We start from the raw sequence: 13,497 nt of genomic DNA, 5'->3' as shown, positions 1-13,497 counted from the left end.
GACACCATTAACAAGGCAATAAAACCTAAGAAAGTTTCACAAGATTAAGTCTTTAAAGCCGTGAGTGGGTGTGTTTGCGATGACTTTTCTATCCAGTTTATGCAGCATTGTTTTGCCTAGAGAAACTGTGCTCACTCCTCAGTCTGTGTTGATGTCAGTGAAAAATGTTTGGAAAAACTCTTCATCAACCTGGCTAAATCCTGCTGTGTGCTGACATAGCATATCTTTTGGCATAGTATGATGTTGTTGTAGGGTAATTGTGCTGGCATAATAACCCCTCCTACTGACATGTGTTTCCAGCATAGGTACAGCATCAGATGTACTTTAAATGGCTGGCATTCTGCTTTTTTTGCTTTGTGCTTTTTAACTAGTGTTTACACTATTTACAGTGCTAGTGCAGTCTGCCTGTAAGTGCTGCTGGATCATTCCCCTTCTCTTGTGCTGAATGGGCTCTAGCTTTTCAACCTGGTGTTTTTTATTTATTTATTTTCTACAGGACTAGAATAATCTTTTCCATTTAGTCTTTCTTTCAAAGACACATCAGTAAGATTTAAATTTTCAGTTCGTGTATTCATAAGCAAAGATCTGTGGCTAGCCCGTTTGCTTTCCTTTTCTAATGTTCTCTCTTCATTTTACATTAAGTTCAGCTGTGAGATAAGTTTCATGGTACTCCTGCCATTTCCTGACGCCAATGGTTTTTCTGGAGGCAGTGAGTTTCCTGTCTGGAAGCTACAGGCAGTGTTTCTGGCAGGATGGAGTATTTTTGTTTCCCTGGCTAGACCTTTCCCTGTCTTTGTTTTTGTCTCTTTTTCTCTCAGTTGTTCTTTTTTTTTTTTTTAATCTTGGGCTGTATTTGATATTGCAGCAGTTAGTTTAGAACTATCATTATAAAAATCTGACTTGGTGATTTGAAATCTATCCATGCAGGATTTTTCAGTTATTGTACTTGACAGAATAAATTAATAGGTCAGGCTGCAGGAGAATTGAATGTGTTTTGCTGGGTTTTGACCTAATCTCACCTCTTGAGTGAACAAGAGTAGTTGGTTGGGCTGGTGCAACTATGTACCTGACCTGAGCGCGGTTTCAGAAGTTGTGGCATTAGCCATAAGAGTTCAGAAAACTCTGTCATAGTTTCTGTCTGTGCCCTTGACTTGCTGCTGCTAGAATAGACAGGCATGGATTATTCACTCAGTCACCCAAGCTTTTCTGAAGGTTTTATATTGAATTATATTTACCAAAATTAGTTCTCTGTAAAGAGATGTCAAAGGAGACCAATGCAGGGCAGTTGATCAGTTCTCAAGGGCTGAGATACTGCCAAAGTAAGTTGCTGTGAGTTGTCACAGTAGTTTCCAGAAACCAGGTGACTTTTAGTGCCCAAGTTATCATCCCCATTGGTAAGGTCTCATTAGTCAGCCTAACCTGGTGTTGCTGGAAGAATTCAAAACTCTTACTAACTTTTTGGTAACTCTAGCTCCCTTTTAATTAGTTTACTTTAGAAGTTTTATGCAAGCTATATCTTGCATAAAAATGGTGAAGTAAATGGCTTTTTTAAATGGTAAAATAGCACCAAATGTTTCAAAAAGTAATCCATTAATACCTTCCAGCATTTCTTAATTGGAGGCAAAGCTATTTCAAGATCAGTGGGTGGGGGAGATATTGGTGTTTGTGGATTGTTTTTCTGTATTTTTTCTTTGTCTCCTCTGCCTCCAAAATAGAGGTTGATTATGCCAGAGATAAAACAGAGCTTGAAGATGCTGCCAGTCAGACAGTCAATAATATCTTCCCTCAGCACAAGACAGAAACTCTGGCTCTTGATGAATTTAAAAATCATTAGGAGCCAGGAACTGCAATCTGTAACCTCTTATATGTCCCCTCAAGCTGCTGTCTCTGGTATGCTGTTCAAATTCTATGTGCTGCCTCTGGAACTCCTGGTCATGGTTCCAGATCCCTCTACTACAATATTTGTCCCGTTTTATATCTTGGTACACTTTATTTGGTTTGGTTTTATAGTGGGGCAAACTTGGAAGCTTACTTGAAACCAAAAGCTTGTCCGAATTCAGTATGTAACCATTACTGTTTGACCAGGCGGAATTACAGACCTGAAATTAAATCTGCTTATTCTGGAAATTTGTTGGTATTGGTTATTTTCATTTTGGAACAATTTTCTGTAGGAATGATCTCAGCATTCAGGAGTGTTGCAATGTTTTCCACTTGCAGGATTGGTGACGCTGCAGGAAACAGAAACTGTCTTTTGTTATTTTGCTGGTGTATGTCTTTACTCTGATTATTTTGCAATGTATAGTGTAGAATAAAAAGCAACTGCAGGAATGAAAGTATTAATACAGTTAGAGTAAACCTCTTTTTTTGGTACATACCAGAGGCAGCTTGTGCAGTTTTTAAATCCCTTAGTGTTGCATTCACTTTTCAGACCACTAGCTAGTCAAATATTTTAGAACATTACTTATATATCTATATATAGATATGGATACATAAAAATAAACCTCTCCACAGTATTCAGAAGTGAAAATACATACCCATCATTGCACTAAGAGGATACATTCCAGTGACCTCTGCAAGAAAAGCATTGTCCTAGTGTGAGGACTGTAATGATTAAAAGATTAAAATAGTTAAACGTTTTGGTGATTTTTGTTTTGCTTTCTTCTTCGTTTTGTTGTGGGCTTTTTTTCCCTTTAGTGTTTCCAAGACTTTGGTTTCCTCTTGGCAGAGTTTGGTGTACATTTGTTTGCAGAAGGCACTACAGTGCATGGGAGAAGCTTTTGAGACACAAGCGAGTGCGTGATTGAACTAAGATTGCTCTGCTGAGTTAGATAAGGGGAAATTGCAAATAGTCTTATTTGCAGCAGACACAGGCCTGCAGATACACAAATAGAAATCATCTCTCCACTGAGTTCTTAGCTTTGGTCGACCACTGCACACAATATACCCAGATTTAATGCTGCTGGTTTGGAAAATTAATGCTTTTAGAATTTAAGGAATTCTTTCCCTTTTACCTCCATAGCGAGGGAGTAATTATGGGTATATTCTCTTCTTTGCAGGCATTATCTGCAAGAGAAACAGTTTTACCAATCATTTGTTCAGAAACTTTCAGAATGAGTTGAGCAGCTTGCTAGACTTCCTTTCCTAATAGCAGCTGTCATGGACACATGATACAGGATGTATTGCTCATACATTTCTAAGGAAGAAGCATAACTTTTTTTTTTTTTAATAAGCCGTTGAAGATTTTTCTAGCTGTCAGGATTGGTTTGTCATGTGCTACATACCATTGAGAATTTTAAAACAGAACATTGTATATCAGTTCACTTTTGACAGTTCTGTGTGTTACTCTGTATTTTAAATTCTGTCAGTCTTCAGATTTTCATGCCCGGTCAGTCTGACTCTCTCAGTCCTTGAGCTCAAGTGGGTTCATAGTCAGTCTGTTTGTGTCATTGTTTTACAAACAATATTGCTTTGTTCTGTAAGTGAAAATAGAATTTCCAGATAATTGACACAGGACCTTAAGGAAAAATAAAGCACAGTCAGAACAAACTGAGACATGGTAACAGTGCAGTAGAGATAATTTAATCTCTGCCTCACAAACGCTTTTCTCTTAATTCTTCTATAATAGTATCCATGAATATCAGGGGGTTTTAATTACATTGAACATGGAATTGTGTGGGCTGAAAGGGACGTTAAAGATAATCTTGTTCCAACCCCCCTGCCCTGCATGGGCAGGAATAGCACCCACTAGATGAGGCTGATCAGGGTCCTGTCCAACCTTGCCTAGAACACTTCCAGGAGTGAGGCATCCATAGTTTCTCTGAGCAACCTGTGCTCTGAGTAAAGAATTTCTTCCTAACATCTAACGTAAATCTCCCCATACGAAGGCAGGAGAGATTAATTATTAGAAGACTTTACCTTAAGTAAACTGACTGCATTGTAGAAACTTCCTGTTAAAGCAGCTCGTGTTGCTCCTGGAAGACCCCTTGTTCCTTACTTGGCACTGGTCTAATGGTCTACACATGTCAAGCTGGCTTATTCCAGATTCCTCTCAAATTGGGGATAAGGGCCCTCTCCTGTTCTGCTTACTGTGCTGATGTGGGCATGTCCCAGATCTTGTCAGCACCTTCACTGAGCCCACTGTGAGCTCCGAAGTAAAATTAGTGACTGAATGCTTGTATGGTACTTGCTGGCAACTCTGCTTCCAGTCTTTTGGATTTACATAAATTAAAGAAGTGATATTATTTCACTGAAGCTGTTTTTCTGTCATTTGAAGATATGTGAAGTTTAAGTCTTGACAGAGCAGATTTCTAAATGTTTTGAAAAACTTGAGTAGGTTGTGGATTTGGGAATTCTGTTTTTGGAATAATGGCCTCTGCAGCTATCAATAGTCCATTGTAAGGATAAAGAAATGAGATGTAATTAACTAAATGATCAACTGATTTTCACTCTGGAAAGGATTTATTACTAGTAGGAGCAACTCCAGTAACTTTTGTAATAAATTTCTTCATGCTTTAAGAAAAGCATTCACATACGTGACTCTTAGACTAAAGCAGGATAGAAAGTAAAAGATACCTTCCTGCAAAAGTGTCTGAAAAGTAAGACTGACTTCCATAACATGTAAATTACCATATTTGTGCCCTTTTTCAAAGAAGAAAAATCATAATGAAGTAAAATTTACATGACCATATATTTAAAGTAGTTTCACACCGTTCAGTTTAAGTGAATTATTTAAGAAGTTTTGATGACTTTTTTTGCATTCTGTACATCATACTGTAATAAATCACTGCAAATGTTTGATAAGTATCTGTATGTCTGAGTTTGTGTTAAAAGCTTGAGAAATCTTCTGATACAAATTTGTTAACTTTCATTAGTAGAATTAAGTCTTCAGTTTAATTAAAATATTATCAACCCTTTATTTCACCTTTTATTAGAAATCAAAGTTGGAAGACAATCAGAAATACCACACAAATTAAGTTGAAGTGTCTTTACAGTCTTTGAAACACTACATGGAAAATGTTGCTGTTCTTTATCTTAAATTATGAAGGGAAATATACTGAAGGAGTCATAAAGTTATTCTGCTAATTGTTGCAGTTAAGCATTTCACCTGCACAATATGCATTTGCCTAACAAAATATGCTGCATTATGGTACTATTAAAGGATTTTATTTTTCATCTTAGTGCATATAAAGGTTCTGCCAGAACCTTTGTTGTTTCACCATAATTTCCATCTGTTTTCTTCCAAGTTGCAAAGTGTTGGTTCTGCTTGTACTAAATCATCTGTAATAAAACCAAGTATGCTAACAGAATGCTAACAGTCCTAACATGCCCTGACACCATGTGCGTTGACATGACTATGGTGAGATGTTTTTAATGGGACAGAGTGTTGCAGAAGCACAGAGATGTCAACATTTAAAGTTGTCTGAGATGTTAAACTTTTCCAGGCTGTTCATCACTCTTTTAACTCAGCAATGCCAGATGTGTACCTGAACCTGAGGCATGTGTAAAGCAAGTAGGGGTATATTCTTTTAGAAATCCTCAGGCAAAAGTGTTTGTATTTTCCCCACAAAAGTGTTTGTATTTTCCCCACAATTTTAAAAACTGCTGTGGAATGATCTGACATTTAAAGAATGGCTGTTGAAATGAGGTACTTGTTTGCCATTTCAAAATCCTGTGTGTTGGTATTTCATTTAGTAGCTTTGGCATAATTTTTGTTTGACATTTTATTTTTTAATTTTATTTAAAAAATTATATATTTATATTTTTGTATTTTTAATTTTTTATTTTTATTTAAAAAATTATGTTTATAATTCTTAGACCATGCATTGATTGAAAAGGAAAATTTTGTTGCCTCTTCCAGATGATTAGAGATAGCTCTGTGTTAAGAACCTCACTGCTTAGAAATTTTAGGGTGCTGTGTGATTGACAGGAGGTGCTCATTGGAACAGGGAAGCAGAAATTGTGTAATGGTTGAAATTCAAGCTCTGAAGGGGTTTTGGGGTTTTTTTTTTTACAGCTCTCTTTAAGATTGATCAATGCATTTCAGAAAGCAGCTAGAGAGTATAGATGCTGGGAATTGCAGATGTCAGAAAGGAAGCTATTAAGAGTCAGTTTTAATCAAGGGGTAGCTTTCAGAATGCTAACAGAGCTGGCTCTTGGTTAAATCATTGGAGGAGCAAATGCCTAAGATGAAGAGAGCTTGTTTGGAACAGAAGTCTTGATTTGCATTTAAGCACCAATTACACGAGGGAATATTTAAGATGCTTTAGTGAGGATGTAGTTATATCTGTGTTTATGGTGGGTTTTCTCCTTTCCTACGCGGCTGTTTAAGCCTGCCTTTGTTTTGCAAACATGTGTGAAGCTGTTTGTCCTGATGGCAGACTGATTTTTTGGCCCTGTACACTAGATTGAGCACGTAATGGAAGAGCAGCAAGCATGCTGAGCTTGTGCCTCTGGTGTATTTGGAGCACAGTTAGGAGCATGAGGGAGCTAATCTGCCCCAGCAGCTGGCTTGTGGAGGTAGGCGTTTGTCACTCTTTTCTTGCAAAATCAGCAGGGTTATTCTCAGCTGCACTTTAGGGCATTTCCAAAGTGTTTTGAAACTGATGAGAAGAGCAAAGATTGTGCCACAGAGAGCCATATTAGAAGATAGAACAAATAGTTTAGGCAGGGTTGAAGAAGGAACAGATACCAGCTTAATACTTAACTTTAGGTGAGTTGCAACTGTAAATGTCATTTATGCATCTTCAGATGACAAGGTGTGTTTGTGCTGTGGCAACTGGTGTTTTGTGGTAAGTCTGTGGCACGAGCAGAATGCAAAGCACGGCTGGAATTTGGATTTGTGGTAGGGCTTTGGGCATGGTGGGAAGCCAGAAATACGGTTTTTCTGTTGTCAGTAAGTGCTTTTGAGGAAATGTTGAGAACAGTGGTGAACTTCAGAGTTTTAGGATTTGCACTCTCTGTTTTTTCTGTCCATTTGCTGTGCCCATACTAGTTTCTTCTGTGTGTTGACAGAGTTTATACTGGTCAGTGAAAGAAATGCAAAACTTGCAATGTATGTTGCCTCAAAATCTGATTGTTTATTATTACCATATTTGTGTATCTCAGCTCATTTCAAGTAGTTGAATTTCAGAGCTTCAGTTTGCACACAGCATATCCCCTTCATGCACTGTTACTGGAATAATATGGGCATTCTGTTCTCTGGCTGTACAGAATCAAGTATTTTTTACTCCTTTTTTGTCAGTAGAAACATGCAGATGCTGTCTTGGGTTGGGCAACATGGGAACTGGCCAGTGCTCCAGATTGCACTAGTAAACTTTTATGATTTTTGTACAGCTCTGGTCATTATTAGCATTGTAACATTTGTCTTCATTTTTTCCTCTGATTAATCATCTGCTGAATCTTTTCACTTTGGCAAAGTCATCTTGAAATGTCGCTGGAATGTCAGCCCAGAATTACTATATAAGGAAGAGCTTGGCTTAAAAACTAGTTTTATGCATTTAAATCTAAAGAGTATAAGTGATGATTGTCTGAAATAACTGACAACTTACATTTTCAAAAAATCCTATCAAAGTTTAACTATTTTCCTTAGAAGAGCAATCTGCTGTTTTAGAGAGACTGCTTATCAGATGCCATTATGCAGAGAGAACTATGGGATGTACTGGTCTCATTTTTTTAAAGCATGGGAGAATCTTTGTTTATTTAAAAAGAAAAAAAGTACAACTGGTTCATCACCAGAACTGCTATTTCTTGATTTTGTACATCTGTTGGAACTGGCAGAAATGCTGTAATAACACATTCTTTCCTCTCCAGAGAAAGGGAGGAGGGGAAGGCTTGTAGTCATGGACTTGGCTGTGTTACTGTGTTTACTTCCTACCTTTTTCTGATTTATTTTTAAAAACAAACCAAAACACAACTCCCCCCACCAAAACAAGCAACAACAGACGTTTTGGCTGAAATTAATGCTTTGCTTGCTGTTCATTTTGTTCATTAACTCTCCTGATTTAGGAGGTTGGCACTTTCCACTGTGCTGGTAATATCTGTGTGAACGTACAACATTAGTAATTATCAAATTATAAAAATACTTTAAAGGTTATTCTTACACTTCTAAACATATAAATTTAATTGTCAACAATGGACTGTATCTCTCATATTTCAAAAATGGTCTGCCAGTATATAACATATATAACATATATAACATAATATCAAGATCCTTGAGGGAAGGATGTCTTCTTCTGTCAAAATATTTTTTTTTTTTATAGATCAGGCAGTGTTTTAGTCCATTTAATGAGAAACAGCGGCTGAAAAATTATTAGATTTGTTTTGGGAACAGGAGCAGGTAAAGCATCCAAGACAGTTTTTTTTGGTTTTTTTTTTTTTTTGACTAAAAATGTTCCCTTAGGAGGAAAGGAAGAGTATGTTATGTTCTTGAAGTATTTAGACTCTTTATTTTAGACTCTGAGAGTAAGCTAAGATTATTTTTTTTTAAATATGTTCACAGTGCTAAGATTTTCCTTTATTAGGAAAAAAAAAGAAGAAAGAGGAAAGCAGTAATAATTCAGCATTTGAAAAATAGAATATGGTGACTCTTTAATTCCAAAAAAACCTCTAGGGGCACAAATGTAAGACCTCTTTTTATCCAAACCAGAAGATGTATGTGTTTATTGGTTGGGGGTTTTGTGTGAGGTTGGGTTTTTTTTCCTTTTTTCTCTTGTTTTTAATTTTTACACTTGAAGAAGGTACTATTCTTGAGGAGTACTGCCGTGCTGGGTGAGTACTGTCCAAACTGAGCGGTGTTGTCTTGGCTGCCTGGTTGTACGTGGGTAACAGCTACCTATGGTGGTGTGCAGAGGGCCCAGCAGTGGGATTGCTGCATGCACTGCTCTGGTGGCATGGACAGCCTGTGCCTATTTCTGTGCTTCCTCTTTGGAGAGGGATTCCTGTTTCCGCTGCTGCTGAGCGTCCTCTGACACTTCCCAAGCAGCTCAGTGATCCCCTTCCGGAGACTACAGCACGTGTTTGGATTTGTGCCAGCCTCTAGGGGGTGTGCAGACTGCTCTTATAAACAGAGGCATTAATCTCTACATGCCTTTGTTTCTACCTTTGGACTTAGTTTTAGTATCCAGTTTCTGATTTTATCTTTTGGTAAGGTCATAGAAACCAATTCTCACCTTTCTGGGGGGGGCAGTTGGGAAACACTGAGCAAAGAAAGAGTGCTGGCAGTAGTTTGCAACACTGGTGTCATGTAAGAAATGCCTTCTCATTCTTCTGATACAGGTGCAGTTCACCAAAAATTTAAAAAAATCCCTCTTGTACAGTCAAGCTTCCAAGAAGTGGGAATAGTTGCATGTTTGGGGAGAACTTAATGGTTTTGGTTGGAGATGATCTGCTGCTTTTTTCTCTGTCAGAGGAAAATAGGAAGTTCTTTTTTTCTTTCCTCACTATGCAATCACTTAAGCAGCAGAGAACAGAAGGAAGTCCTTGGTGTCTTCCTGTACATAGGTAATAACTGAAACTTGATATGTGATGGGGATCTGGTTTGGAGGCTTTTTTTTTTTTCTTACAGAAATACGTCTGATAAAAAATTCAAATGTTGTCACCTTAACTGTAGTCTTTGCTGCGCCCTTCAACTTCTATATAATCAGTGTTGGCTGTCACTCACTCTGCCGCTCTGCTCCCTGAAATATTCAGATGCCTTATGCTATAAATATGCATACTTCTCTGAGAACCCTCAGATTTTGAGAATATCTTGAGTTGTTTAGCCACAGTTATTTAATTTCTGCTGTCAGTCTAAATGGTTCGAAAAAGACTGAAAAATCTTTAATTAACTGCATTGGATTTGTATTTGACCTTATCACATGTTCTGAAAATGTAAGATAGAGAAAACAGAAAAGTTTTCGATGATGTAAGCCTGTTGCTAAGCTTTATAGAAGAACTTGAATGTTTACTTAGTTGTCACCTTGAGTTTTGGTAGTTTCTACACTTGCACAGACATGCACATACTCTACTTCCCTTGGGGGAGCAGGGGAGTGCAGAGGCCGTTCTCTGCACTGATTAAGTGTAACAAAGATAGTCCTTGACTAGAAGGAAATTCCAGGCTTGTTAAGATAAGAACGATATAAAGGTTAGAAAAAGCTGACAGAAAGAGGTATTGGGTCAGATGGTGAGGAAAAGATGGTAGTACTAGGAATAACAGGTTGCTAGAGTGCTGTGACCTTTCAGAACCAATAGTGATAGTTGTGATTCTAATCCTGCTTTTTTTTCATCTCTCCTCCTAATACAGGGAATTCTTCTGAAGAATTTGCTGGAAGCAGATACATGTGAATTTTCTGCATGAGGACTCTCAAACTGGATTACATAATAATATGCCTATATCCTCTGCCTCTATTTGATCCTTAAAAATGATTAGGATTGTGTATGAAATTTAACCCCTTTCTGATGAGTGACCTAGACATGAGTTTACATCGGCAAATGGGCTCTGATCGGGACCTCCAGTCTTCTGCTTCCTCTGTGAGCTTGCCATCAGTTAAAAAAGCACCAAAGAAAAGAAGAATTTCATTGGGCTCACTTTTTCGGAGGAAAAAAGACACGAAACGCAAGTCTAGGGATTTAAATGGAGGTGTTGATGGAATTGCAAGCATTGAAAGTATTCATTCAGAAATGTGTACAGACAAGAACTCTATTTTCTCCACGTGTACCTCTTCTGATAACGGAACAACCTCTAGCAGCAAACCAAGTGGAGACTTCATGGAATGCCCCTTGTGCCTTCTGCGGCACTCCAAGGACAGGTTCCCGGAGATAATGACTTGTCACCATAGATCCTGTGTGGATTGCTTGCGTCAGTATCTCCGGATAGAAATCTCTGAGAGCAGAGTTAATATTAGCTGCCCAGAATGCTCAGAACGCTTTAATCCTCATGATATTCGTTTGATATTAAATGATGACATCTTGATGGAAAAATATGAAGAGTTTATGCTTAGGCGATGGCTGGTTGCGGATCCTGATTGTAGGTGGTGCCCAGCTCCAGATTGTGGGTATGTATTTTTCCTATATTTGCAAAAAAGTGTCAGTGTAAATACATAATTTTCATAGAATTATGATTTTTGAAAAGTTACTTGCTTAGGGTGTTGTTATGGTTGTACCAGCAGGTAGCAGGCAGAATTCTCTTTAATAAAAAAAAAGACAACAAATCAAAACAAAGGAAAATGAAAACAACAGTAAGAACCGCCCCAAGCCACAACCATCTTCCAAAATAAAATGCTTTCTCGAGTAGGTTTTTCTTTTTTTTCTGCACAGAGGGAATTTTAACAATGTCAAAGCAACTTTTATTGGTAGATGGCTGCTATTTATTTACAGCAAGCAAAAGAAATTTAGATGTTGCACTGCCAAGGCAATGATATGAAGCTCAAACTAAAGAGAATTGAAAATTTGGTGACTGTAATTTAACTTAATTTGTTAAAGCACAGTGGGTGATTTGGCTTTTTAACTGTGACAAACGATTTAAACTTTTCTTTGAATTAAAAGGCCTCTTCTGCTTCATATATCTTCCATCTTGTGGCTGGTTGAGACAGCACTTGTTGCCTGTCAGCAGGATTCTGATGTAAGATAATCAGCTTGTTCCTGCTTATTATCTGGGGAACGTAATGTTTTAACTTTGCTTTAATACTTTAAACAGTTCTGAAACCATGCTGAATTCTAAGTAGGCTGAATACTACTGAGCAGCAGCTCATCATGCTTTTGTGCTGCTGGTGTCTCATAATGCCATTCTTCAGCAAGCTGCTTTTTTAGAGATTGTATTATCATACTGCTTAAAGAATGTAGGCATGACTGCAATCCAGATGTGCAGTGCACACTAAAAACTCAGAGACTGACAGCTCTTTTTCAAAGCCTCACAGACAAGCAATAAGTAGAATGAAGAAAAGGAAGAATGTTGCAGGAGAACAAGCAAGACAGAACTGACTGTCAGGTAGATTAAATACTCCAATACTAATAACCAGGTGCTTAATGTCTAGGACTTATTTAAAATACAATTTTGCTTTCATACTATGAAAGAAGCAGAATTTGCTAATGCAAGTCAAGCAGGGGCTGGAAAGGTGATAGTTTCATAACTGGTCCAAAGTGGATGGCATTGCTGTGGCATAGTTTGAGGACAGAAGAAGAAATAACTTGAGGAATGTTTTGGTTGCATGAGCTTGTAACAAAGTCACACGGGCAAAACCAGTACAATTTACTCTTAATAATATGATACTGCAAAATAAAACAACCACTAGAAGGTATTATTTGATAGACAGAGGTATGTTTTGCCCTGACCTTTTGTGTTGCAAACAGTTTTATTCAAGCTGAGGCAAAGCATTTAAGACCTGTTAAACTATTTTCTATTAAACCATGTTTCAGTGATTCAGATACTTTCTTAGTACTTAATTAAGTAGACAGGCAGGTTTTTAAAGATATTTTGGTTTTTATGCTTCAATTTTCATATCCGTTTTAAAATAAACCTCCTAAGTATCCTTCAGACATCAGAAACTGTGATGATAATTGCTATGGATAGCACCATTATAAAAATAAAAAGAGGGTCTTCAGAGCAAAGTTAAAATTCCATGCAGTCATGAGGGACCACAGCAATGCATTAGTGTCCAGCAAGTATTTAAATCATTGCTCCAGAACTGCTGATTGCATGCTCCATACTCTGGGAGCAGAGTTCTGTGGAAAATACAGTATATTGCCAGGCAGATAAACTCTGCCAATGTCTGTGTGAAGGGAACAAGCTTGTACTGCATGGGCAACTTTGTTGTACTTTTGAGACCATGATTTTTCCTAATATACTTAAAGTGGCAGGGAAATGTTTCACAGTGATAGATGAATTCTGCCTTTAATGCACAGATAGTGCCTCCTCACTGGATTCTCATTACTAGTTTAAAGTGGTATAAAGTCAACTAGTTGGGTACTTCTCAGGAGGACCACTGTTTCTCGTTGTCATCCTGAACAATCAAGAGCTTCTGCAATCATGTTTTGTCTTCTTCCCATCCTTCTCCATCTTTCTTATCCTTCTCTGATTGTTTTGAAACCTTCAGAACCCTTTGATATGTCGGGCAGCAGAGACTGAGTTCAGCAGAAGTTAATCTAAGTAGTTTAGGGGAAAGGGCATACTACTTGAACAACAGAAAGACCATCAGTATTGCCTCCAGCAAGAGTAATGCCTGTGTATGAATCCTCCAGCTAAAAATTTAAATTTGGTTTCAGGCAGGTGCCACAGCACTGTCTGACAAGTCTGTATGTGCCCAGCTGAGGGAAAGTGCAACAGAGGGAGGGAGGAAGGAGAAGTGGGAGTGGTGTGGAAAGTGATAATGGGGATTTAATCTTGTGGTGGAGCTTAGCAGGACGATCAAGGAAGGAAATGGACAGGTGTAAGTTTTAGGGAAGCAAGCACTGCTCAGACTTCCACAGAAAAGCCTTTGCTAGCAAACACTGTTCAGAGATGATGCATGACATTCAGTACAAACA

The 13,497-nt window shown here is 37.9% G+C and overlaps 1 protein-coding gene across 1 annotated transcript in view; it reads left to right on the top strand.

Moving 5' to 3' along the window:
* Positions 1-13,497, top strand: part of RNF19A (ring finger protein 19A, RBR E3 ubiquitin protein ligase) — a 58,153-nt gene that overhangs the window by 26,850 nt on the left and 17,806 nt on the right. Inside the window, exon 3 of the mRNA XM_033067676.1 lies at positions 10,280-11,030. Coding sequence (XP_032923567.1) covers positions 10,414-11,030 — 617 coding nt within the window. The 5' untranslated portion in view covers positions 10,280-10,413. The remainder of the gene's footprint in view (positions 1-10,279; positions 11,031-13,497) is intronic.

The sequence above is a fragment of the Catharus ustulatus genome, chromosome 1 (assembly GCF_009819885.2).
Source record: "Catharus ustulatus isolate bCatUst1 chromosome 1, bCatUst1.pri.v2, whole genome shotgun sequence".
Taxonomy (NCBI): domain Eukaryota; kingdom Metazoa; phylum Chordata; class Aves; order Passeriformes; family Turdidae; genus Catharus; species Catharus ustulatus.
Note: the sequence above shows the minus strand (reverse complement) of the source record. Positions and strands in the feature narration are given on the sequence as shown.